The sequence below is a fragment of the Microcebus murinus genome, chromosome 6, assembly GCF_040939455.1.
Source record: "Microcebus murinus isolate Inina chromosome 6, M.murinus_Inina_mat1.0, whole genome shotgun sequence".
Lineage (NCBI taxonomy): Eukaryota > Metazoa > Chordata > Mammalia > Primates > Cheirogaleidae > Microcebus > Microcebus murinus.
In genome coordinates, this window is record NC_134109.1 from 101,321,652 (window position 1) to 101,347,803 (window position 26,152).

The following is a 26,152-nucleotide window of genomic DNA, read 5'->3' on the forward strand; positions in this document are numbered from 1 at the left end:
GTCCCCAGTGGAAAGCAATATCATGGTAATATTACCTGCAGGCCACTAGGTTTGATCCAGACAGTCACATTCTGGGCATAACTGCGTTTGTTTTTGGGCTGCAGGGGGAATGGGCTCTTATTGTCATCCTCACCATAAGGGTTTTCTTTGGCATCTTAAAAGAAAAAGACATTCTTGAAATGACATCTGGCAAAACACAATCAACTACATTTCTAATTATGCTAGAAGCTCTCTGAATCCCTCAATCTTTTATATCCTATTACTTTGTTAATTAAGAAACTCCATTAACTTCAGTCAGGTTGGGGGACCAGTTCTCAACAGAAAGCCCCTGATGTAAGAGACCAATCAACTGAGGCCCATGTAAGTGAAAACAGCTTAATGTTTTTAAAGAAACAAGCTTCATTTATCTGCCTTATACAGTAAATATAGGTATTTTATAGTAAGATATATATACATATATGTCAAAATACATATTTAAATATATATATGTAAATATATACTGCAATTCTATACATTCTAGCCTAGAGCTCTCCAACAGAACCTTTTGCAATGACGGAAATTTCTAAACCAGTGCTGTCCAATCGGGTAGCCACTAGCTACTGAGCACTTCACAGGTGGCTCATGTGACTGAGGAACTGAATTTTAAATTTTGTTTCATTTTAACTAAATTTAAATAGACTTATGTGGCTAGTAGCTACTAGATTAGACAGCATAAGTCTAGACATTAAAAAAATTAAAGAGGAAAATTATATATAGCCAACTAAGGAAAAGGGCAAGAAAAGAAATACTTTTGTTGGACCTGACTCCAGACCTACTGAATCAGAATCTTTTGGCACCACTGAGATTTCTAAACAAGTTCTCCAGGTTTATTTATGACATGTAATAATTGTATCTATTTATGGGATACAGAATGATATTTCAATACACATATACAATGTGTAATGACCAAATCAGGGTAACTGGCATGTCTGTCACCTTGAACATTTGTCATTTCTTTGTGTTTTGAACATTCAAAATCCTTTCTTCTAGCTTTTTGAAAATATACACTAAAGTCTCCAGGCACCTCCACCTACATCTTATAGGCACAAACTCAACATGCACAAAGTATGTTATTCCCAAATTTATTCTTCTTCCTCTTTTCTCTATTTCAATTAATAGTACTACCTTCACCCTGCAACCCAGATCAGAAACCTGGGAACATCTCAACTCTTCTCTTGCCTTCATTCTCATACCCAAATACTGTTGGTTCTACCTCCCAAATATCTTTTACCCCCAGAAACTGCCCTGTTCTGGCCTGTATCTTTGTATCTCCAGGACTGTCACAGTAACTTCCAACTGCAGGCCCTTGCCTTTTCAAATCTGCACTCCACAGAGTTATCTTTCTAAATGCAAATTTCTTCTCTCTCACTTGGGTCATGGCCATATTGAACAACTCCAGGAGGCACCAGCACCTAAAGCACAAAGTCTCCTCACTGATATCCCCCTGTTCTCACTGTAGCAGACGGATCTGATCACATTACTCCTCTTCAGTGGCTTTCCAGTACTGCAGGATAAGTCCTGGCTCTTCACATTGCAGACGAGGCTTGCTCTGCTCTAGCTACTGCCAACTGCCAACCACCCTTCTACCCCTCCCATGCCCATGCTCACATTTTGTGTTCCAGCTCCGTTCCTTTCTATAGGAGTTCCATTTGCCCAGGATGCCCTTCTTCCTTCATTAGCTCAGCTAATTCCTCTTTTTCTTCAAAACTCAGCTAGGATGTCTCTCTCTCTTCTGTGAAGATTCTGCTGAGTCCTCTAGGCAGAGCTGATCATCACCCCCTACAGGCTAACTCTAATTTGTGCCAGTCTGTGCTTATTACTCCACTACCCACTAGACTTTGAGCAACTCCACCTAACTCTTTTATCCCCAAGGCCTGGCACAGAATAGGTTGCTTGGTAGATGTTCCTGAAATTGAAATGAGCCCAAATGAGTCAAGGATGACTCTACAGTTGGAACTAGAACAGCTAGTAGCACAAAGGCCTCAATCAAAAGGAGTAGGAAAATCAGAAGAAGGAACAGTTTAAGGAGAAAGGGGTCAAGGACAATGGTGTCTGTAACAAACATGCTGAGCTTGAGACTGTGGCAGAATATCCAGGTGGAGAGATCCAACTTGGAGCTGGAAATATTTCCAATTCCAGGGAGAGATCAGGTGGGACTAGAGTTACAGATCTGTGGAGTCTGAAGCTACTATAGCTGATGAAAGAAGCAAGAGAGAAAAATAACCCAAGAGAAGAAGGCAAAGAACAACATGTCAAAACTGTGAGGCAAGAGGATGACAAGAGAAGGAAAAGTTATAAAAAAAAAAAAGTCAGATAGGTACTAGAAGCATGTCAGGAAAGCTAAGGGAGAACAGTTTCAAGTAGAAAGATGGATTAAATTATCTAGGAATGACTGGAAATTACTTGGGTTGAAAATAGTACATTAAGAATAAAAAATTTATGGAGATTAGTTTTCATTCTAAGCAGTTAAACAGTTTACATTTACTTGAAGTAATCTAAATGTTGGTTCCCCCTGAGCTGTGAAATTTAGGAGTTCAAACATCAAACTCTCCCTGGGGTTCTCCATGTACACACCCAGCATCATCAGAGACCACAGCACACCCACAAGGGAGATCAGGCAGCTCTCTGACTGCACAATTAGAAATATTCAGAACAGCAGACAGACAACAAAGTTAAGATAAGTAAAATCTGATTGGGATTATACCTGAAATAGGACCCAACTGTGCCATTTTCCCTAGCCATGGGAGAGGTTCTGGGCCAGGTTCAAAGAGAGACATCATGAGGTTTGATTTCTTCTTGCTGTCAGCCTGGGAGTACAGCATTCCATGCCATTCAGGACTAGATGGAGAGAAGATGGAAGATCAGAAGAACATCAGGCCTGGAACTGTCAAATTAAATAAGTCTAGCGAGCCTATGCTTTTCTCTTGAGAGACACAGCCTTCCACTTTGAAATCAGGCATATAACTTTTACCAAGTCAAATCCTAAACCTGAAAATGTATACTGCTCTCCCATATTTCCATTCTTTTGAGACATGTATTATTAATCAAGTTAAATTATCTATATATGGAAATCAAAAGCAGTCTTGACAGAAACAACAAATCACAAAGGGTAGTAAGTAACTGATGAGGAGTAAAGGCTGTGGCCTATACGTCCTTTCAGCTGCCTCCATGAGTCACTCACAGCAGCACCAACAGAGAAGCCCTCTAACACAGGGTACAAGGCATCGCCCCATTCCTTAAGAGAGACTCTGGCCAGCTTTTCAAAGGGCCCCAGATGATTCTCATATTCAGGGTGAGTAAAAGTAGCATGGGTGCCATGAAATATAGCAAACTAATACCTAAGAACTGCATTCTTCTTTTTGGACCAGCTAATTTTAACAGCAGCAGAAGTGGAGCCATGCTTCCTCTGATTAATTCTAACCTTGATCTTCTATACCAGTCAACCCAATGGCCAGAAGATGATCACTCACCTCCTCTTTTCTAACAATAGGTATTACAGAAAGGGAAGCAGATAGTTTTGCAGAAACTGCAGAGAATGTAAAAGCTAGATGGGCTTTCCTCACAGGGAAGGAATACAGCAGAGTGGTTGTGAGTATAGGCTCTGGAGTCAGAATGCATGGGTAAGAATCCTGGCTCTTTCATTTACTAGCTGTGTGACTTTAGGTAAATTCCATGACCTCTCTAAGCCTCAGTCTCCTCATCCATAAAATGGGGATAATGTTGATGTCTCTTGCATAGTATTGTTGTGAGAGTTAAAATGTGTTAACATAAAAGTGCCTAGAGCAGTGCTGGTACACAGTAAAATGTGCAATGTTATCAGCATCTTTTTTCATTTAGTTCTACCCTCTCATCTTATAGATGAGGAGTCTGTGAATCCTGCCTAAGATCCTACTGCAAGCTAGTAGCACTGCTATAACCAGAACCCATATATCCTAGATAGGCTAGGATAAAAAAGAGGAAAACTGAGAAAGGATATAATATAAAGGCAATATAACTAAAAGGCTCATTTGATACTCATTCCTGGGGATGATTTAAAGAGCATTTTAGAGGGTTACAGCAGGTGTGTACGGTGTGGCAAGGAGAGGAAAAAGGTAACGAGAACCTTTCTTTCAGAAAAGTCTGCGAAATATTTTACTTTGTGAACTAATTTTCCATTTCATTCAAACAAATATAAACAAAGTTTCCTACCCTAATTGAACAATTGCCACCATTCCTTCTACTTTTAGGCTGCCATGAAGCAGGACACAAAAGTTGGGTATTTTGCCTGCAATCTGATTGGCTGAATTTTCATCTTCATTGTCATCAGTGATGCCAGTACCCACCTCATCACCTTCTGTAAAAAGAAGAGAAAAAAGGTCAGATTGAGATTAGCTATAAAAACCCCAAGCCCCAATTACACTCTTGGATATTTCTAGCCTTGCAAGGAAAGTGTACGGAAATCTATGGCAATATTGTAACAAGTAGAAAAAACTCATTCCAGTTTTCCAATGTCCACATAAAAATCAGTTTTCACATGTTATATGAAGTCCATTTATACGAAATATTCAGAATAGGTCTATAGGTCTCTATAGAGACAGAAAGGTTATTAGTAGTTACCTGGGGCTAGGGAGATAGGGGGCCTGGGAGTAGATAGGTAAAGAGTACAGGGTTTCTTTTTGGGGTGATAAAAAGGTGATGGTTGCATAACTCTGTAAATATACTAAAAGCCACTTAATTATACACTTTAAATGGGTGAAGTGTATGGTATGTGAATTATATCTTGGTAAAGCTGCTACACAAAAAATCCATTTTCCACAGTTCCACTCCGATGCTCATTGGGGTTTCAGGCACTCATTTAAACAGAACCAGATACAGAGACGTCAGGAGCTTTTTATTTTTTGTTTTTTAAGAGATAGGGTCTCACTCCATCGCCCAGGCTGGAATGCAGTGGTGTGATCATAGCTCACTGCAGCCTCAAATTCTTGGACTTAAGAAATCTTCCTGCCTCAGCTTCCTGAAACTCTGGGATTATAAGCATGAGTTACTGTGCCCAGCCTCAAACATGTTCTTAACTGACAGCCATCAGGCAGTGCGTGAATCCAAGTCCCTAAAGGTAAACAATGATTATAAGCTTCTTACTGGACTCTCTCCAACTCCAGGTTCCCTCATATACCTTGCTGACAGATAAATCTTCTTACAATTAACTTCCCCATGAAAATATCTTCCCAGTCTTGTTCAAAGACTTTCTAAATCAATAGGAAAAATCTGTCCTGTTTAGCTGTGTATTCAACAGCCCTTACAATATGGCCCTATTCTGCCTTCTATATTTTTCTTTCTGCTCTTCCCCTACATAAACATGCCATTTTGCTCAATTTGTTTCTTGGCAATTATATGGGCATATAGAATTCCCCTAGGACCTTAAAAATAAGGAAAATCTGGTTGTTCTCTGAGAACAATAAGGTAAATTATAAACACAGTGATCACAATAAGCCATCTGTGGCTGTCAGATTCCATCTGTGAATGTGTGATTGAGTGGTGATAGAATACCCAACACTCCAACTGAGATAACCTGGACATAAATGGAATGTGATCGCAACTCATTAAGTAGAAATCTGATTTACTACATACACTTCTTAGAGAAAGCTGATTAATTAATATAAAGTGGATGGTCAGTCTAGAACAGAGACAGAGAATTTTAATGAGCTAGAGGCCTAGACGCTAGCATCCTCTAGAGCAGGGGTCCTCAGACTACGGCCTGCTGGCCATATGCGGCCTGCCGAGGACATTTATTGGCAGGTGTTTTTGCCGCTGCTGCTGTCCCGCTTAGCAGCTGACTCGTCCCAGGCCCACAGTGCGCATGTGTGGAATGTGCGTGGCACTCTCCAATGTCCCTCCAACAGTCTGAGGGACAGTGAACTGGGCCCCTGTTTAAAAAGTTTGAGGACCCCTGCTCTAGAGAGATGATGAATTTGGAGATGTGACTTTACAGTTTCTAGAGAGACATATTCTGTAGTAATGAGGACTCACAAGGGCCTGGATTCATCCATTCATTTACCAGTATTTACTGAGTCTCTACAACATGTTTGGCACTAGTAGAACAAAGAACAGATATGGTTTATGAAGCTGTGTTTGACTTCCACGTTTATCAGAAGCAACCTCTGCATAACTACCATGGCTATCTCAATATGTTTCTACTAGGAAAGGCAGAGCTCTGGATGAGGGACTAATAAGTATTATCATCTCTAAAGAGGACTTGACTGTAGATTCACAAACCAACGCACGGTAACTATGTATCAAAACGTTCTCCACAGTGAAAAGCAGCAGAATTACTTTTCTGGTATAGTAGGCAACATTCCATTTTCAAAAAATCCAGTCCTGTAACTATTCTTTTTCCCTAAATTCTGCAAAATGGGCTATCTTACTATCTAATATTTAAGAATAACTTTAGATAAGATGCTTCATGTGTATCACTGGAATAGGAAGAGAACTCACCTTTGTTAAGTGCTATAGGTAAGACCAGATGTCTGGACAGAACCGGAGGACTTGAAATATCAGCTATATCAATAAATCCCACTATTTCCAAATCTGAAAGGAAGGAATCAACATAGAATTAATTTATACTATGGGAAAGTACATTATTTTCTATGTATCAATTTCACAAACACATTGCTTAGGTGGGGATTTCACATATGATGGCTGGGAAAGTTATTAGACTTATCTGTGCATGAGTTTCAAATAATTTGCATTTTAAGTAACCTAGGAAATAACTGTCTTTTATTTAGTGAATTTAAGTTATAGGACAGATCAGCTAAACTTTATTTTTATTAGGCTAGGTCCCCAGCCATAGCAAAAAGCTCATAGGTCAAATTCCTCTGTATAGTCAGGGATGTTCAGGTTACCAGGGGACATCATATTCAAACACTTCCACAACTTCAACCAGCCTTCCTTGGAGAGTAAAGCTATTGCATTAAAAATGTTTCCTAGCCAGGTGTGATGGCTCATGCCTATAGTCCCAGCATCTCAGGAGGCTGAGGTGGGACAATCACTTGAGGCCAGGAGTTCGAGACCAGCCTGGGCAACATAGTGAGAACCTGTCTCTAAAAAAAAAAAAAAGAAAAAATTAGCCAGGCATGGTGGCACATGCCTTTAGTCCCAGCTACTTGGAAGGCTGAGGCAGGAGGATTGCTTATGTCCAAGAGTTCCAGGCCTCAGTGAGCTACAATGATGCCATTGTACTCCAGCCGGGACAACAGAGCAAGACCCTGTCTCTAAAAATAAATAAGTAAATTAATTAATTAAAAAAATATTTTAAAAAGTTTCTTTGAGGCCGGGCGCGGTGGCTCACGCCTGTAATCCTAGCTCTCTGGGAGGCCGAGGCGGGCGGATTGCTCAAGGTCAGGAGTTCAAAACCAGCCTGAGCAAGAGCGAGACCCCGTCTCTACTATAAATAGAAAGAAATTAATTGGCCAACTGATATATATATAAAAAAAATTAGCCGGGCATGGTGGCGCATGCCTGTAGTCCCAGCTACTCGGGAGGCTGAGGCAGAAGGATCGCTCGAGCCCAGGAGTTTGAGGTTGCTGTGAGCTAGGCTGACGCCACGGCACTCACTCTAGCCTGGACAACAAAGTGAGACTCTGTCTCAAAAAAAAAAAAAAAAAAAAAAAAAAAGTTTCTTTGAGAAAGAAATATATTCTTTACAAAATCAAGGTAAACCAGTCTAAATATGACAATGATTCTGATTTATAGAAGCTGTATTAAAGACTAAAAGTATTTATTGAAAATTTAAAATAAATACTAAACTTAACCAAAAGGATTTTTACAACAGTTTTTTTTTCTGATTACATAATATAAAAACTTAAAAAATATAAATTGTAAAGAAAAATAAAGTCACTCATTATTCATCATCAAAGGAAATCTAATTAATATTTTATTGCAATGCTTTTAGGCAAATACACACCCATATTCTTTTTTTTTTTTTTTTTTCTTTATTAAATTTTAACCAGAAAATGCTGAAGATACACCCATATTCTTAAAACAAAAAAGTCAGAATCATGGTGAGTACATTGTACTTCTCTGGAGGTTTGCTGTTAATATCTCCCTTAGCTGAATAACAAATGAGTCAGCATAGGCAGTTAGATATTTATCACTTGAGTACAAAAAGGACTACTATATTTTAAAGCAGTTTAAATATAAGCTATAATAAATATCTTAAGACTAAAAGTTTATATAGGAAAGAAAAGATCTATTCAGTTACTCATCATAAAAGGATGGGAAGGAAGGAGAATCTAACTGATTTGAAGGCAACAATACATTTGGTACAGGTTAATACACTGTTGCCTAGACACAGTGAAAGAGATGGACGACTTGCTTCAAGACAGCCAGAAGCTAAAGGCACAAAAAATAAAAAGCCTGTTTACAGCGCTTCATTCTAAAACTACTTAAAATCTATATACCCAAAAACATGAGGGTTTACTATGCACTTAATCATTTATTGGCCAAACAATTACCTACTGAGTAGCTACTAAACACCGGATACTATGCTGGGCACCACAGCTACATGGTGACTGAAACAGTGATGACAGCCGTCCCCAAGAGGTTTAACATGTACCCATCACTCAAGGAATCTACCCACCAATAGGAGACAAGTCTCCTCTCCTTACTATTTTTGACTCTTCCCTTTGCCTACCTTAGCTAGGCACAGTATGAGCAACACGAATCAGGTAAAAGCAGTGGCATATCACTTTCTTTTGAGTCATGATACAAGGTCATGACTTCACCATAAAAGACCAATATTACCCCTTATCAGGCGTCCTCAAACTACAGCCCGCAGGCCACATGTGGGCCGCCTAGCGCATTTATCTGGCCCTCTAGGTGTTTTTGCCTCCCCCCCCCCCCACGCTGCCTGTCCTGCTCAGCAGCTGACTCATTCCGGGCCCACAGTTCGCACTCTCCAATGGTCTGAGGGACAGTGAACTGCCCCACCACCCCGTTTTAAAAAGTTTGAGAACCTCTGCCTTAGGTAATGCATCCTCCAATCCAAGTGCTGATGATAACAGCACCTTAGTACAGGTTAAGTTTCCCTAATCTGAAAATGTGAAAGCCAAAATGCTCCCCAAACAGAAACTTTCTGAAGGCTGATATGATGCTCAAAGAAAATGCTCCCTGAAGCACTTCAGATTTTAGATTTTCAGATTAGGGATGCTCAATCACTAAGTATAATGCAAATATTCTGAAATCCAAAAAAAATCTGAAATCCAAAATACTTCTGGTCCCAAGCATTTGGGATAAGGGATACTCAATCTGTATCAGAATATAGATTTCTTTTCAACCCTCCTAGAGAGAGAATAGTAAAAGTCACAAGAATAACAGAAAAACTAAGAAGGAAGTTGTTTTTTTTAAGTTACCTGTGTTAATGACTTTAGGGATAGGATCAATTTCTTCATCTACAACAAAAGGTTCTGGCCTGGGGAAGACTTGTACATCAGCAGTTAGGTGGCCACATTTGAGAACAGCATGGAAAGGTGTATATGCCAGGTCTATCAGTTTTCTAGAATAGAATATTTGTTATAGGAAGAGTAATATTATATATATATATACACAAGTAGTTTTTCAAGATGCAAAGTTTGTTTTCCTTTCAAAGTTGGCTCCAAAACTAAGATCTAACCATTTATGAAAAAGAACAAAAGATGACATTTCTGGTGAGGAAATTTCAATTCTGAAGAGCCCCAAATCAAGTTAATCTTTGAAACTGCTGAGTTATAAGGAAGTTGATATCGATAGACATTATAGATTCAGCCATGCTTAATCTAAATGTGAATGAACCTTAAAAAAAACACTACTACCAATCATTTTACCTGAAAAATGTACAAATTGGGGAAAAGAAATGACACAATCAGAAATAGTAAAGTAGATATTCTTGCTGGATGTCAAACTATAATACTGGCTTTACTGTAAAGAAGGCAAAAAAGCTATAAGCATATACTCACCCAAACATAGACTGTACATTTTTCAAGCACAGAGGACCATCAATAGTAAAAATCTGCCCCTCACCATTGTTTAAATCTATGAGACGTTCAAGGCATTCTAAAGAATCAGTGCTCTGAAGCTATAAAGCAAAAGTGGCACAAAATGACAAATTATTATCAGCACACCAAGGTCAAAGCCATTACAATAACATAGGCAATAAATAACAGATGATTTTTTTTTAAAATAGCCAATGTGAGAAGAAAATAACTATAACAATTTTGACTCAAGGTTACCACAGAGGAATGTTATATAAAATGACACCACTAGAGCTATTTCATTCAGAAGTAATTTTGTGAAGATTCCCAGAGGTGACCACAGTTAGTATTTACATAGCATCTTCCCTTCAAAGTGTTTCTAACACCTTTTGGTAAGAACCATCATTATATTTTACAGAAGGAAAAACTGAGGTGAAGAAAGGTTAAATAACTTTCCCACATAAATGAGAAAATTAGGAAAACCAGGAAGTAAAGTGTTTAATAAAACATACATCAGAGTAATGTTATTTTGCCAAAAGATCAAAGCACACTTCTGTCAACATTTCTGGTAGAATAAACAAAAGAAGTCCTCAATGAAGGACATAACACCAAAAAGAACACCTTGACTCTTCAGCACTCGCCAGTAGGATACACTTCAGCACTAGTGAGTAGGATACATAACAACTCCAGCTATGTTTCCTACATGGAGCAACACTCTGAAATTTCAAAGAACATTTGAGACCCAGAGTCTTTTCAAAAATAGTAAGTGATCAGCCTCAGCTGAAACCAATGGAGTTCTGTGTTATAGTATATGCAATATAGTATTAATGGTATATACTAAAAAGTAAACTGAGCCCTAAAATATACCTTATCAAACTAAAAAGAACTTAGTAAAAGGTATTACCTCCTCCAAATTTGCCATGCACATGATATATAACTTAGATGGGAAAGGAAAAGGTAGTGGAAACCTGTTGTTCTCACTTCGTTGATTGTGAGTAGCTAGGGAATGTCGTAGTGACCCTCTACCAATCCCAAGACAGCCGTCTGTCACCAGAACAACCTGTTTGCAAAAAAAGAGAGGAGGTTTGTATATTAAATTACATATTTAAAGCAGTCCCATTTAGCAGTGTTTTTTCCTTGCTAGAAAGAGGTATGAGGAAACTTTGTGGGGTGAATGGAACCCTACTCTACACTATAAGGTAAAGAACACCATATTTTAATTATAGCTGTAGTTACATAAGGTGTATGCATTTGTCAAAACTCAGTGAACTGTGTACTTCAAATCAATGCATTTTACTCTATTTCATCTAATTAAATCTTTTTTTTTTAAAGTTTGCCTCTGGTCAGGAGTTCAAAACCAGCCTGAGCCAGAGCGAGACTCCCGCCTCTGCTAAAAATAGAAAGAAATTAATTGGCCAACTAAAATATATATAGAACAACAACAAAAAAAATTAGCCAGGCATGGTGGCATGTGCCTGTAGTCCCAGCTACCTGGGAGGCTGAGACAGGAGGATTGCTTGAGCCCAGGAGTTTGAGGTTGCTGTGAGCTAGGCTGATGCCACGGCACTCTAGCCTAGGCAATAGAGTGAGACTCTGTCTCAAAAAAAAAAAAAAAAAAAATTCAACATTTAAACAAATTTGATCATAAAAACTTATCATAAAAACAATCACTAACTACCCACCTGTGTACACTGTTTTGGACCTGATTCATCCTAAAACTCATCAAGTAAGTCTAGATTAATTCAGGCCCAGCCCCTTGCCCTCAGGATACAATACAATACTTTTTTTTTTTTTTTTGAGACAGAGTCTCGCTTTGTTGCCCAGGCTAGACAGCAACCTCAAACACCTGGGCTCAAGCAATCCTTCTGCCTCAGCCTCCCGAGTAGCTGGGACTACAGGCATGCGCCACCATGCCCAGCTAATTTTTTCTCTATATATTAGTTAGCCAATTAATTTCTTTCTATTTATAGTAGAGACGGAGTCTGGCTCTTGCTCAGGCTGGTTTCCAACTCCTGACCTTGAGCAATCCGCCTGCTACAGCCTCTCAGAGTGCTAGGATTACAGGCATGGGCCACCGCGCCTGGCCAATACAATACTTCTTAAATTCAGATTCTTCCTTTTTACAAAGAAAGAAAAACACCAAAGCACAGAAATCTGCATGATGTACAAGGTCTGGCTCTTAAAATTTTTCTGAGTTTCTCCTCAAAAACAAAATAAGAAATACCCAATGCAACTGTGCTACCTGCTAGCTTCCAGTTCAGAAAATATTGACAACAAAACTTCATTTATTCAGTATATTGTTAGGAAATAACAAGATATAAGGTATTTTATGTGCATGGATTTACCAAACTAAATAATGTCTATGAAGTGAGGTGCCAAACTTTTTCCTGCTGAAAAGAAATTGATCAAAAGACATTTATTGGCTTCTTTAACAAGTATTCACTATATTTTATAAAACTAGGTGGTTCTCACAGTAAGAAAATGTTTTTTATTTTTTAAAGGTGGGTTTATTGAGATATAATTTACATGCATAAAATTCATCCTTTTTAGTATACAGTTCTATGAGTTCTAACAACTGCATTCAGTCATGTAACTACCTCCACAATTAAAAACAAATAGTTCTATCACTACCCATATTCCCTCTTGCTTCTTTTGAGTCAATCCATGTCCTTCCCTCACTCCCAGGAAACCACAATCTTATTTTTTTTTTTATTTTTTTGAGACAGAGTCTCGCTTTGTTGCCCAGGCTAGAGTGAGTGCCATGGCATCAGCCTAGCTCACAGCAACCTCAAACTCCTGGGCTCAAGTGATCCTCCTGCCTCAGCTTCGTGAGTATCTGGGACTACAGGCATGCGCCACCATGCCCGGCTAATTTTTTCTATATATATTAGTTGGCCAATTAATTTCTTTCTATTTATAGTAGAGACGGGGTCTCGCTCTTGCTCAGGCTGGTCTCGAACTCCTGAGCTCAAACGATCCGCATGCCTCGGCCTCCCAGAGAGCTAGGATTACAGGCGTGAGCCACTGCACCCAGCCTTATTTTTAATTTAAAAGTAAATACCAGTGATGACACTGACACTACCGAGGAATCCTGTGTTTGACCCTATAATAAGAAGTCATACACCAGGGGCTGACAAATTATGGCCCACAGACCAAATCTGGTCTACTGCCTGGTTTTGTAAATAAAGCTTTATTTGAACACAATCATACCCATCCATTTATTTATTATCTATAGCTGCTTTCATGCTATAACAGCAGAGTTTAGTAGTTGCCACAGACACCTGCAAAGCCTAAAACAGACAAGAAAATTTGTTGACTCCTATTGTAGACTATGATTTTCCTTTTAGCAATGTTTCTGTTTTCTCCTTCAAAATATGCTACCACGTCTCAAAGGACTCGTATATAGCAAATTTCCAATTCTCTTTTTCCGCTACTACGCTGATTTGATGCTAGTACTGTGGATTGCTAAGCAAAGAGCAACAGATTTTATGACATTCATACACCTCACTTTTTAGACAACTCAGATGAGATGGTTAAAAGTTTGCTGCATAAATGCTGCACTGAGAAAATAAAGATAGACTATATTGTACTGAAGTTTACAATTCTATCACTCAAAATTATAATCACCCCTTCCAGGGATTGTAGTTCTAAAATTCCACTGTGAGCCCTTTGTGTTTTATACAAACAGTACTAGTTTGCTATACGTCAATTTACTAGGAGGATGCTTTCCTTAAGGCATAATTTTGCTGCTTTCTGAGCACATTAGTGTTGATTTAGTGTCTTTTTTAAAAAAGATAACAGAAGTGTAAAATGTAGTTTGTGGAAATTATAATACATGTTGGCAGAGCCTGAAGAAAACTGAAGTAGCTCAGTGGTTAACATCATTAACTTAGGGCAATGAAGAAGAACTGATCATTACCTGGCAAGGGATTGCACCACCCCATTCTTGCTGAACGATGTTGCAAACACCAACTAACGCAGACTCCAAGCAGGTTTTGTCATAATCATCCATATTACTTAGTGCTTCCTTATTGAATAAAAGATAAAATTGCTCATTATCCTTTAGTTTTCATTTGTTATTAGAAAACAGTAAAAACTGTTCAAAGTATGAATGTTACACAGGGGATATTGTGTATTTGAGAGCCCCAAAACATATATTCTTAAAGAAAAATGATAAAACAGACTTCCTCAACTATAAAGGATAATTAAAAGAGCTTCCCTTTATTCCATCCTCTTATCAGGCGAAGTGAACAGTCCACCAAGTTTATACCTTTATAAGTGGACCTTGAAAGAAAAAATTGAAGTGAACTTTAAACACATCAACAAAAATAATGACAAAATGTACTAAATACTAACTACATCCTAAACACCATTCTAGGCCCTCTATGTGCATTTAATCATCACAATAACACCATAAAGTATACTTTATTAACCCTACTTTTAAATGACTAAACTAAGATAGAGAAAGATTAAGTAACTTTCCCAGATCTCATGACTAGAAGTGCCAGAGCCTGAATGTGTACCCGGGCAATCTGACTTTGGGGCTCCTGGTCTTAAGCATTACTCATCACTCCTTATATAGCAATTCTCTAAATTTCAGAATGCTGAACACTAGAAATCCTTAGTTTATTCACTTACAAGAAAGCCAGTACAATTAAAAAAAAAAAAGTCACTTAAAAACTGTGAGATAGAGTCCCAGCTCTGAGGATCTCATGCTGAAGTCCGAGGCTCCATCCCTGTGTTGCCAGAAACCCTGCCAGGCCCGAGACACCATCCCCAAGTCTCTAGCGCTGCACCTAGACTCTGAGACCCCAGGATGCCAACTCAGAGCCTCCATCACCGCAGCAGGACCAGAAGAACTGCTCCAAAGTCCAACTACCCACCAGGTCTCAAGCCACCAGTACACTGCAACCTGGTTTGAGCAAACACATACAGCCCAGGAACCCATGACAACCGCTTCCAACTGCTGCTATTATCTCTGTGGGAAAACCCTGGGTAGAGCAATCCCCACAACACCAGCCTCAGTGAAGAGGGTTCCCAACTCGAATATCCTACAACCATCTGCTGAACCACCAAACATCCAACCCAAACAGCATTCAGCACAGGCTTCAGCAGAGGCAATCATGGTCGAACAGAACAAATCAGAACAGCTGCATTACAGGCTTCTAACGCACACGCCCCTCCTCTGCTGCATCAACATTCCAGAGTGGGGGGGGGGGGAGAAGAGAGCTATCTAGTGACCACCCCTTACTCTAATCAAGCAGGAGAGCTTCCAGCAAGAAAAAGGAGCCCTGCAAACCTATTAACCCTGAGTTTAGAAAAGAGTTCTCAGATGAAAAGAAACCAGCAAAAGAACCCTTGCAACATGAAAAATCAAAACAGATCAACACCCTTAGCTATAGGAGTGAACTCCAACTATAAGGAAATTGTCAAAATGACAAAAATAGAATTCAGAACATGGATGGCAAATAAGATGAATGAACTGAAGAAAAAGTTGAAAAACAACAGAAAAAAAAGCCCCAAAATATTTCAGGAAATCAGCGAAAAAGTCACTAGAGAACTATAAAAAATTAGGAAAGATATATTAATAATAGAACTTAAAGAAATTAAAGCCATTCAGGGATTTTTAAAACACAGCAGAAAATTTCAGCAACAGATTAAACCAAGGAGAAGAAAGAAAATCAGAGCTTGAAGACAAGGCTCTCAAGCTAACCCAATCATTTAAAGAGGCAAAGCAGAGAACAAAGGCAGAGTAAACATTTAGGGAGATATGGGACTATGCAAAGCGAACAAACATATGAATTATATTATAGGTGTCCCTGAAGAATAAAAAAGTGCTAAAAGCATAGAAAATCTATTTGAGGAAATTACTAAGGAAAACTTCCCTAGTATTGCCAGAGATCCAGACATCCAGATACAAGATGGTCATCAAACTCTAGGAAGATTCATAGCAAATAGGACATCTCCAAGACACATAGTAATCAACCTGGCCAAAGTCAAAATGAAAGAGAAAATTCTACAAACAGCTAGATGTAAGCAACAACTGACCTACAAGGGAAAATCCATCAGGATAATGCTGATTTCTCAGTGGAAACCTTATAAGCCAGAAGGGAGTGCGGCCCCGTCTTCAATGTTAAACAGGACAACTGCCAGCCTAAATTTTGTATCCTGCAAAACTATTTCACATTTGATGGAGAAATTCAGTCTTTCCCAGACAGGCAAACACTGAGGACATTTGTCATAACTAGACCTGCCCTGTATGAAGTAAGTACTCAGATATGCATCATACACAGGTCAGCACAATAGACACCCACCAATGTAAGATCACCCAAAAGCTAAAGGTCAAAGCCCAGATACCATAATGGCTCAAGAGGTAAAACAAAGCAATAAAGTTCTACTCAATAGGATAAACAGAAACCTACCTCACTTATAAATCCTTTCAATAAATGTGAATGGATTGAACTCCCCACTGAAGAGTCATAGGCCAGCTGAATGGATAAAAAAAATACAAACCAAGTATCTGCTGTCTCTGGGAAATGCATCTAGCCCATAAGGACTCATTCAGACTCAAGGTGAAGGGATGGAAAACAATATTCCATGTAAATGGAAACCAAGAGGAAGCTGGTATAGCCATTATCATATCAAATAGCACAGAGTTCAAATCAATAAAAGTAAGAAAGACAAAGATGGTTATTATATAATGGTGAAGGGAATAATTCAACAAGAAGGCATAATAATCCTAAATATTTATGTACCTAACATAGCACCCAGATTCATAAGGCAAACCCTACTGATCTAAACAAAATGATAAACAGCAGCATCATAATTGCTGGGGACTTCAACACCCCACTGACAGAATGGGACAGATCCTCCAAGCAGAATATAAAGAAAGAAACAACGGACTTAGGCCGGGCGCAGTGGCTCACGCCTGTAATCCTAGCACTCTGGGAGGCCAAGGTGGGCAGACTGCTCAAGGTCAGGAGTTTGAAACCAGCCTAAGCAAGAGTGACACACCGTCTCTACTATAAATAGAAAGAAATTAATTGGCCAACTAAATATATATAGAAAAAATTAGCCAGGCATGGTGGCGCATGCCTGTAGTCCCAGCTACTCGGGAGGCTGAGGCAGCAGGATTGCTTGAGCCCAGGAGTTTGAGGTTGCTGTAAGGCTTACTCCACGGCACTCACTCTAGCCTGGGCTACAAAGTGAGACTCTGGAGGGAGGGAGGGAGGGAGGGAGGGAGGGAGGGAGGGAGGGAGGGAGGGAGAGAGGGAGAGAGGGAGAGAGAGAGAGAGAGAGAAACAAATGGGCCTACCCCAAACTACTGAATATACGTTCTCATCAGCTCATGGAACATTCTCTAAGATTGATCACATCCTAGACCACATGGATGTCTCAAAAAATGAGACCAATGATGTGTCAAACATGTTTCAAAAAATTGAAAAAAATAAAAATTATACCACGTATCTTCTCAGACTACAGTGGAATAAAATTAGAAATCAATTCCAACGGAAACAGTCAACTATATACAAAGTCATGGAAATTAAACAACCTACTGCTGAGCAGCTAAATGACAAAAAGGGACGTAAGTTCCCAAAATCTGTGGGATTCTGCAAAAGCAGTTCTAAGAGGAAAATTCATAGCCTTAAATGCCTACATCTAAAAAACAGAAAGATCACAAATCAAAAATCTAATGAATTATCTCAAGGAATTGGAAAAGGAAGAGCAAACCAATCCCAAACCTGGCAGAAGAAAAGAAATAATTAAGGTCAGAGCATAACTAAATGAAATCTATTCCAAAAGAATCATACAAAAGATTAATAAAACAAAAAGTTGGTTCTTTGAAAAGATAAACAAAATCAACAGGCCTCTCACTAGATTAACTACAAACAGAAAAGAAAGGACCCTAATAAGCTCAATCAGAAATGGAAAAGGAGGTATTATAATCGATACCCTGGAAATACAAAATATCTCTGAATTCTGTAAAAATCTCTATGCACATAAACTTGAAGACATTGAGGAAATGAACAAATTCTTAGAAACACATAACCTTCCTAGGCTCAATCAGGAAGAAATAGAACTCCTGAACAGACCAATGCCAAGTAATGAAATTGAAGCAGCAATAAAAAATTTTCCAACAAACAAAAGCCCTAGACCAGATGGTTTCACGGCCAAATTTTACCAGACCTACAAAAAAGAACTGGTACCTATACTGTAGAAATTATTGCATAACATCAAAAAGGAAGGAAGCCTCCCCAACTTGTTCTACGAAGCCAATATCACCTCAATACCAAAGCCAGGAAAGGACACACACAAAAAAGAACAATATCCCTTATGAGGGAAAGAACAATACAGAGCAATATCCCTTATGAATATAGATGCAAAAATTCTCAGTAAAATCCTAGCAAATCGAATTCAGCTGCACATTAAAAAATAATCCACCACGACCAGGTGAGTTTCATCCCAGAGATGCAAGGATGGTTCGACATAAGCAAATCTATAAATGTGATTCATCACATAAATAAAAACAAAAACAAAGACCATATGATCCTCTCAATAGATGCAGAAAAAGCATTTGACAAAATTCAGCACCCTTTTATGATAAGAACTCTTAAGAAAATAGCCACAGATGGAACATACCTCAAAATTATAAAAGCCATGTATGACAAACCCATAGTCAATATCATACTGCATAGGGAATAACTGAGAGCATACCCACTTAGAACTGGAACCAGACAAGGTTGCCCACTGTCACCATTTCTATTTAACATAGTGCTAGAAGTCCTAGCCAGAGTAATCAGGCAAGAAAAGGAAATCAAGGCTATCCAAATGGGGAAAGAAGACGTCAAACTATCGCTTTTTGCTGATGATATGATCTTATATCTAAAAACCTCCAAAGATTCTGCCAAGAGATTCCTGAAATTGATAAACAAATTTGGTAAAGTCTCAGGTTACAAAATCAATGTATAAAATCAGTAGCATTCCTATATAACTACCACCATCAAGCTGAAATTCAAATAAAAGACTCAATACCTTTAACAACAACAAAAATACTTAGGAATATATTTAACTGAGGAGGTGAAAGACCTCTACAGGGAGAACTATGAATCACTGAGGAAGGAAATCGTAGAGATATAAACAAATGGAAAAACATATCATGCTGACTGATTGGCAGAATCAACATTGTTAAAACGTCTGTATTACCCAAAATGATTTACAGATTCAATGTAATCCCCATTAAAATAGCAACGTCATTTTCACAGATATAGACAGAATAATTTTATGCTTCGTATGGAACCAGAAAAGATCCCATACAGCCAAAGCAACCTTAAGCAAAAAGAACAAATTGGGAGGCATCAATTTACCAGACAGACTTTAAGCTGTACTATGAGGCTATAGTAACCCAAACAGCATTGTATTGGCACAAGAACAGAGATATAGACCAATGGATGAGAACAGAGAACCCAGATTTAAAACCATCCTCATATTACTACCTGATTTTTGACAAAGCAGACAAAAACATACACTGGGGAAAAGAATCCTTATTCAATAAATAGCGCTGGGAAAATTGGATAGCCACACATGTAAGACTGAAACGGGATCTGTACCTCTCACCACTCACAAAAATTAATTCATGATGGATAACAGACTTACACCTAAAGCATGAAACTATAAAAATTCTAGAAGAAAATGTTAAAAAAAAAAACTCTTATAGATAGGCCTAGGCAAAGAATTTATGAAGAAGACGACAAAAGCAATCATAGCAACAACAAAAATAAAGAAAACCTGATCAAATTAAAAAGTTTCTGTACAGCCAAGGAAACAATCAATAGAGCGAATAGGCAACCTACAGAATGGGAGAAAATATTTGCAAACTATACATCTGATAGAGGGCTGATAACCAGAATCTACAAAGAACTCAAGCAAATCAGCAAGAAAAAAAAAAATCAAACGACTCCATTAAAAAGTAAGCAAACTACATGAACAGAAGCTTTTCAAAAGAAGATACACTAATGCCCAAGAAACATTTGAAAAAATGTTCAGCGTCTCTAATCATCAGGGAAATACAAATCAAAACCACAATGAGATATCACCTAAGTCCAGCGAGAATGGCTTTTATCAAAAAGTCCCAAAACAACAGATGCTAGCATGGATGTGGAGAGAAAGAAACACTTATACACTGTTGGTAGGACCGTAAACTAGTACAACCTCTATGGAAAGTAGTATGGAGATACTTCAAAGAACTAAAAGTAAACCTACCATTTGATCCAGCAATCCCACTATTGGGTATTTAACCAAAGGAAAAAAAGTCATTTTATCAAAAAGATACCTGTACCTAAATGTTTATTGCAGCACAATCCACAATCACAAAGATGTGGAATCAACCCAAGAGCCCATCAATACATGAGTGAGTTAATAAAATATGGTATGTGTATACCATGGAGTACTACTTAGCCATTAAAAAAATGGTGAACTAATACCTTTCTAACAACCTGGATGGAACTGGAGACCATTCTTCTAAGTGAAGTATTGTAAATGTGCAAAAACAAACATCACATATACTCACTATTAAATTGGAACTAACTGATCAACACTTATGTGCACACATGGAAGTAAAACTCAATGGAAAGCAAGCATGTGGAAGGGTATGAGTAAATTCACACCTAATCAGTATAGTGCACACTATCTGGGTGATAGGCACACTTATAACTTTGACTCAAACTGTACAAAGGCAATTTATGTAAATAAAATGTTTGTACTCCTTTAATATTCTGAATTAAAAAATTTTGAAATAAAAAAATAAAGTGAGGTATTAAAGTCTCCTACTATAATTGTATTACTGTCAGTTTCTCCTTTCAGATCTATCAATATTTGCTTCATATATTTATGTGCCCTATAGTTGAGTGTACATATATTTACCCCCCCAAAAAAACAAACAACAACCTGTGAGATAATAAAAGGAATGATAAAACAAAATTTTATTACATTAAAAAAATTCAAACTGGCCAGGTACAGTGGCTCACACCTGTAATCCCAGAACTTTGGGAAGGTCACTTGAGGCCAGGAGTTTGAGTACAGCCTGAGCCAGGGATGGCTGCATGCACCTGTAGTCCCAACTACTCAGGAGGATTGCTTGAGCCCAGGAGTTTGGGGTTACAGTGAGCTATGATCAGGCCACTGCACTCCAGCCTGGGCAACAGAGCAAAATCTTGTCTCAAAAAAAAAAATTCAAACTCCATTGATCCTATATTTCTAAATTGCTAACAATCACTAAACTGTTCAGTTCAATTCTACAAACACTTTTGACCACTCAATATAGGCAAGGCACTGTGGTAGGTACTGTTGCAAATACTATGATTAAGAAATGTTGTCAGAAAGTAAAATCTCTAGCATAATACAGAAAACACACTTGGAAAGGCAATACCTATCAACAGAAGTTTAAAAATTTTAATTTCTTGGCATCTGTAAATCAGAGCTATGTGTTGGAGAGGAAATACCATTTTGAATTATTCTAGAATAAGGGTTTTTATAAGAAAGGGCTGTTTTTCATTTCCTCAAGTTTTATGGGAAAGTAGAAAAAAATAAAGCATTGAACCTAAAGTCCCTGAATTTTACAGAATGGAGCACTGCATCCTGAGATGCTCACCTTTCTACAGGGAATTCCAGAAAACCAAGATAAGAAAATAAGGCAACAACTCAGAGCTCTAACTCATAGCTTTGCCAAAGAAAGACATAAGACCTACTGGTTATGAATCCTTGTTTCATAGCTACACATATTAAGTACCCATAGACTTATTATTAAATAATTCAAAGTTCTAAAAATTCAGTGCAATATTATATAACACTGTTTTTCTCCCAATAATCTAGGCTCTGTACATACAATAACTTATTCCTTTTTGTACCTGCAAGGTATTATAATCTCTTGTGAAGGGGACCATCAGCTCCCAAAGTGATGAAAAAACCACCAGTGCTGTAAATTCAAGCTTGTAATTTGTGGCCATGTGCTCAAACAGCATTGTCAAACCATGGGCTGCTAGGTGCTTACGCTGGTATTCCTCAGAGCCCTCGATAGACACAGGTCGGGTCATGGAAAGAGATACGTCCATTACCACCACTGTCGGCATGATGAAAATGATCCTCACGTTCCCACTCAGAATGCAAACAGACAGCTATAAATAGAGAAATGCTGTAGAAAATAAATAAGGTCTTACATAAATAAGGTCTTACATTTCTCTCATGGAGAGAAAAAAATATTTTTCACCATAATTTTAACCAATGTCCCAGAAATGAGTAGAGCCAAACCCCATTTAAGTTGAGGTAAGGGCAAAACTGTTGAGAATTCAGTGAGAGGAAAGCAAGAAGTGTAGTACACTATGAGGACTGCTCTTAGTAGCAAATTCAGGTATCCCTTCATTTTCATACAATCAACTTTTATACAACTTAATATAATAAACATTCCTACATCACCTCTCCAACACTAATTTACTGAAGAACATTCTAGTTGTCATATGAGGGTACTATTTGACAATCAGACATTTTTTTTCGGTACCATCACTATCTTAATATCAGCAGTATTATAGGGCCAGTATTTATTTTGTTGCTTAGAGCTCTTGTTTTATTAAAATGAATGCAAAATATAAAAATTAAAGGGCTAGTAAAGTCATAATCCAAATTAGACAAAACTGGAAACCATTAAGCATAACAAAAGCAACACAGTTAGTCTCACTAGTATGCATTATACATAAACTGGCTAATTGTGCTTTAACTGTGAAGGAAAAAAATAAAATTAAAGAATATGTACATGAAGTTGGAATTATCTCATGAAATTGTGGAGAAAAGCCAAAATGTAGAAATAGAGGAAATAAAAAGTTCTTTAAAATTATGGATTGAGAATTAGCATGAAGAAAACATTTCTGTGCTCAGATACAAAGACCTGCTCATGAGGATACAGTTTGCTACTACTCTAACATTAAGCAAACTGTAGTCTATGGACACAGTGAAATATCATATAGCTATAAATGACATATGCAGATATTAGAAATATTTATGTAAGGTATTAGTAACTCAGAAAAGCATTTCACAGGACTGTATATATATACTTCTTAAAACTTCATAAAAATCACACTGCATATATATAATTAGGGAAGACTCTAGATGGATATAAGCAGGTTAGAAATTTAACGCTAATTTCGTTTTTGGAATTCATTTCAAAACATTTAACAGTGACCAGATTGCTTGTTTTAATATAGTCTCCAATTGCAAATGTGTGATATCTCAAAATTCCATTTGTAAGTAGGCTATTAGGAACTCAGAACATATTGGTTTATGGAAACAATGTTATAAATTGGGGTTAGGAGAGCAAGACTCTGTCTTAAAAAAAAAATTAGGATTAAGGACTTCAGGTCAAGTAGGAAAAGCCTTTTTACTACACTATGGCCTGAGATACATTTCAGATACAGTAATGTCTTATGTATCCAACATCAATAAAATTAAACCAGAAAAAAAAATTACTTTTCCAGACTCTTTAGAATTCCAAAATGTTTAACCATTTTAATAGAAAAAATTAAATGTGTATCTCTCTTTTCTGTCTCATTAAACAGTATTGCTAAACATAATTCACCCACTTATGATGACTTTGCATCACCACTCTAAACACCAATACTTCCCAGCACACTACTACCCTGATGATTCACTTTATACTAGCATTTCCCCAAGTGTGTGCTGCAGAACACTGTTCTGGAGGGATGCTTTAAGAAAAATGAGTTTGGGCCTATAAAGATTCTGAGAAATTCCACAGCAAAGAATGTAGTTTAATTTACTAATCCTGTTTTTCCCATTTAACTCTTCTCTATATAATTAGTGTTAAGGTCCCACAGAACAAGTATTGTATAAGAACATACATGGAAACACTACCTTATACTCAATCCAGACGGTTGTGCGTTTTGGTGCCTCTTCTTTATAATTAATTGTCAGACCATCACCTTTCATTCCACTTTTTCAGTATTCCTCTGTAATCATTCTCTCTTTTTCTGATTCACTGTTTCTTGGGCTGCTATAGGCTGGAAAGCCAGGTAATCAAGCTTGTTAAAATTGTTTCCAAGGTCAAAGTACCAGGCTTTGTGAGCCTGTGGGTTTCTCCTAGAGTAAAACACACGAAATTAGGTGTATCAACTTGGTAATATTTTGTCTACTCAGTATTTCTTATATCATTTCTGGGTCTTGGTTATGTTATTCAAGAAGTGAGGTCCTATACAATACTGGTTCAACTACACTACAGTAGACCATAACATAAGCTCACTATGGGCAGGGACCATGTCAGATCTTGCCCACCAATCTCTCCTCAGAACTTACAAGAGTAACTGGTGCATAGTAGGTACTCAACAAATATTTCATAAGAACTAATGAACCACCTCTAGTCACCAGATATAATATTAATTCTTTAGCAAAATACATGATAAATTTTAACTGTGGACAGTAGAAACACATTTCTTCCTCATTCAGCAGATACAGGGGACTCCTACACCTCTGGGCAGGTATAGCATTAACTCAGCTCAAGCCTGGTAGTCCCATTCATAGAGGCCTTTATGTTTTTTAAAAGTTGGGGATCATGAGGAGGACTGCCCTTACCTCTTAGAAGAATGGGAAACAGTTTACATAGGCTTAGATGAGACACAAAAAAGCACTTTCAGCCCATGAAATCTGTTGTAACCCAGGAATGGGTGACATAGCTGGCAGTCTTGCCGTCTCTGACCTCTGGAGCTGGTTCTTTCTCCTGACTGATGCATTTGTATCCACTCCCAAATGCACTTCCTTAACAATGGAAAAGTTGTGGGCAAACAATTTAGTACTCAGGTTGTAAGCATAGGATTAAAAGAGGGAACTGAATGTTCACTCAAGCAGGCTAGGCCTGATTTAAAAAAAAAAAAAAATCTCTGCCCACCACAGTTTGGCAATTTTGTGAGAACACTATTCCTCACTTGGGTTGATTTTGACCTTCAAGTCTCCCACCCTCACACATTTCCCATATGTATTGTTTACATACAACGTTTCAGACAACTAGGGGTCTTCTTTCTCAAGAAAAGTGTAGTCCTGAGGACACTAGCTACCTGATTTGGCCTTAAATACCACATCTCCATCAACTACACATTTATAATTCTGCCCTGAAAGTGATAGTTAACTCATATTTACAAAGAATTGATTCTCAAAAGTTTTGCTCTCAAAGCGTGACTCCACTTGACTTTCTAGGAGCCACCGTTCACGTTAGGGTCCTCACCTACTCTTCGGCTTTCCTGTCAGCCCGACTTCCCTTGCTCCGCTGAGTCCCTCCGGAGTTCTCAGATACAATTTCATCTCTAAACGTCCAGCCTGGAAATACAGAATGCCTGCATTTGGATCGCATCAAGGGGATGTATTTTTACCTTAAAAATCAGTCAAGACCCTTTTCAGAACTGGAAGTCTCTTAAGGGAAGAGGGCACAGGGAAGGCCTGGGCAGGGGACAAAATCGTGAGGTTTATGCAGAGCTGGAAACCCGAGCCAAAGCGAGGACAGGCCGGGAGCAGAGCCCCAGAACTGTCGCTTAGAGAGGGCGCGGGGCGGCCCCGGGGGCAGCAGGAAGTCTGGCCCTGCGTTGTTCCTCACCCCTAACCCCTTCACCTGTAGCCCCAACAAGCAACGAAGCAGCCTCCGACCCCCAGCCTCTCCGACTCACCCCGCACCCATCGCCGGCCACAGTCCGTCCTCAAAAGCTTTCCGCCCGCGCGCCACAGCCGGAACTATAGTGCCGCGCGACGAGAGGGAACCTGGCGCAGCACTCCGCGCCGGGCTGGGCGGGGCGTCGAGGACCGCCGCGGGCAGCGCTAAGGCTCCGCACTAGGGACGCTAGAGGGCGCGTCCTCTTCAGAGCCGCTCTCCGCGGTGACCCATCGGCGACCCTTCTCCTCCGCACAAATCCCCAACCCCGCTGAGCTCTGGCCCAGGCTGCTCGTTCCCGCCCTTCCTCCCTGCGCTGTGCTCGAGCTCTCGCGGTGCTCGGGCTCCTGCCCCCCTTCCCCTCAGTGAGGCATGGGCCTCACCTGGCCCAGGGACTCTGTGACCCCTTCACACCCGCCTGGGCCCTGTCAGTGCATCA

General features: G+C 38.8%; 1 protein-coding gene across 9 annotated transcripts in view; it reads right to left on the reverse strand.

Moving 5' to 3' along the window:
• INTS14 (integrator complex subunit 14) overlaps window positions 1-25,860 on the reverse strand; it is a 32,703-nt gene extending 6,843 nt beyond the window's left edge. The window contains exons 1-12 of one of the 9 annotated variants that reach the window (XM_076004491.1): window positions 25,733-25,860; window positions 25,301-25,388; window positions 23,937-24,161; window positions 21,926-22,192; window positions 13,942-14,049; window positions 10,927-11,082; window positions 10,008-10,126; window positions 9,426-9,568; window positions 6,511-6,603; window positions 4,228-4,372; window positions 2,744-2,877; window positions 36-154 (exon numbers count right to left, since the gene is read on the reverse strand). In XM_076004491.1, coding sequence (XP_075860606.1) covers window positions 36-154; window positions 2,744-2,877; window positions 4,228-4,372; window positions 6,511-6,603; window positions 9,426-9,568; window positions 10,008-10,126; window positions 10,927-11,082; window positions 13,942-14,049; window positions 21,926-22,192; window positions 23,937-24,011 — 1,359 coding nt within the window. In that variant the 5' untranslated portion in view covers window positions 24,012-24,161; window positions 25,301-25,388; window positions 25,733-25,860. Of the gene's footprint in view, window positions 1-35; window positions 155-2,743; window positions 2,878-4,227; window positions 4,373-6,510; window positions 6,604-9,425; window positions 9,569-10,007; window positions 10,127-10,926; window positions 11,083-13,941; window positions 14,050-21,925; window positions 22,210-23,936; window positions 24,162-24,650; window positions 24,963-25,296; window positions 25,389-25,677; window positions 25,708-25,732 lie in introns of those variants that run through there. The other 8 variants (XM_012758671.3, XM_076004489.1, XM_076004495.1 and 5 more) reach the window with 8 other exon arrangements.
• Between the last annotated feature and the right edge of the window lie 292 nt (window positions 25,861-26,152).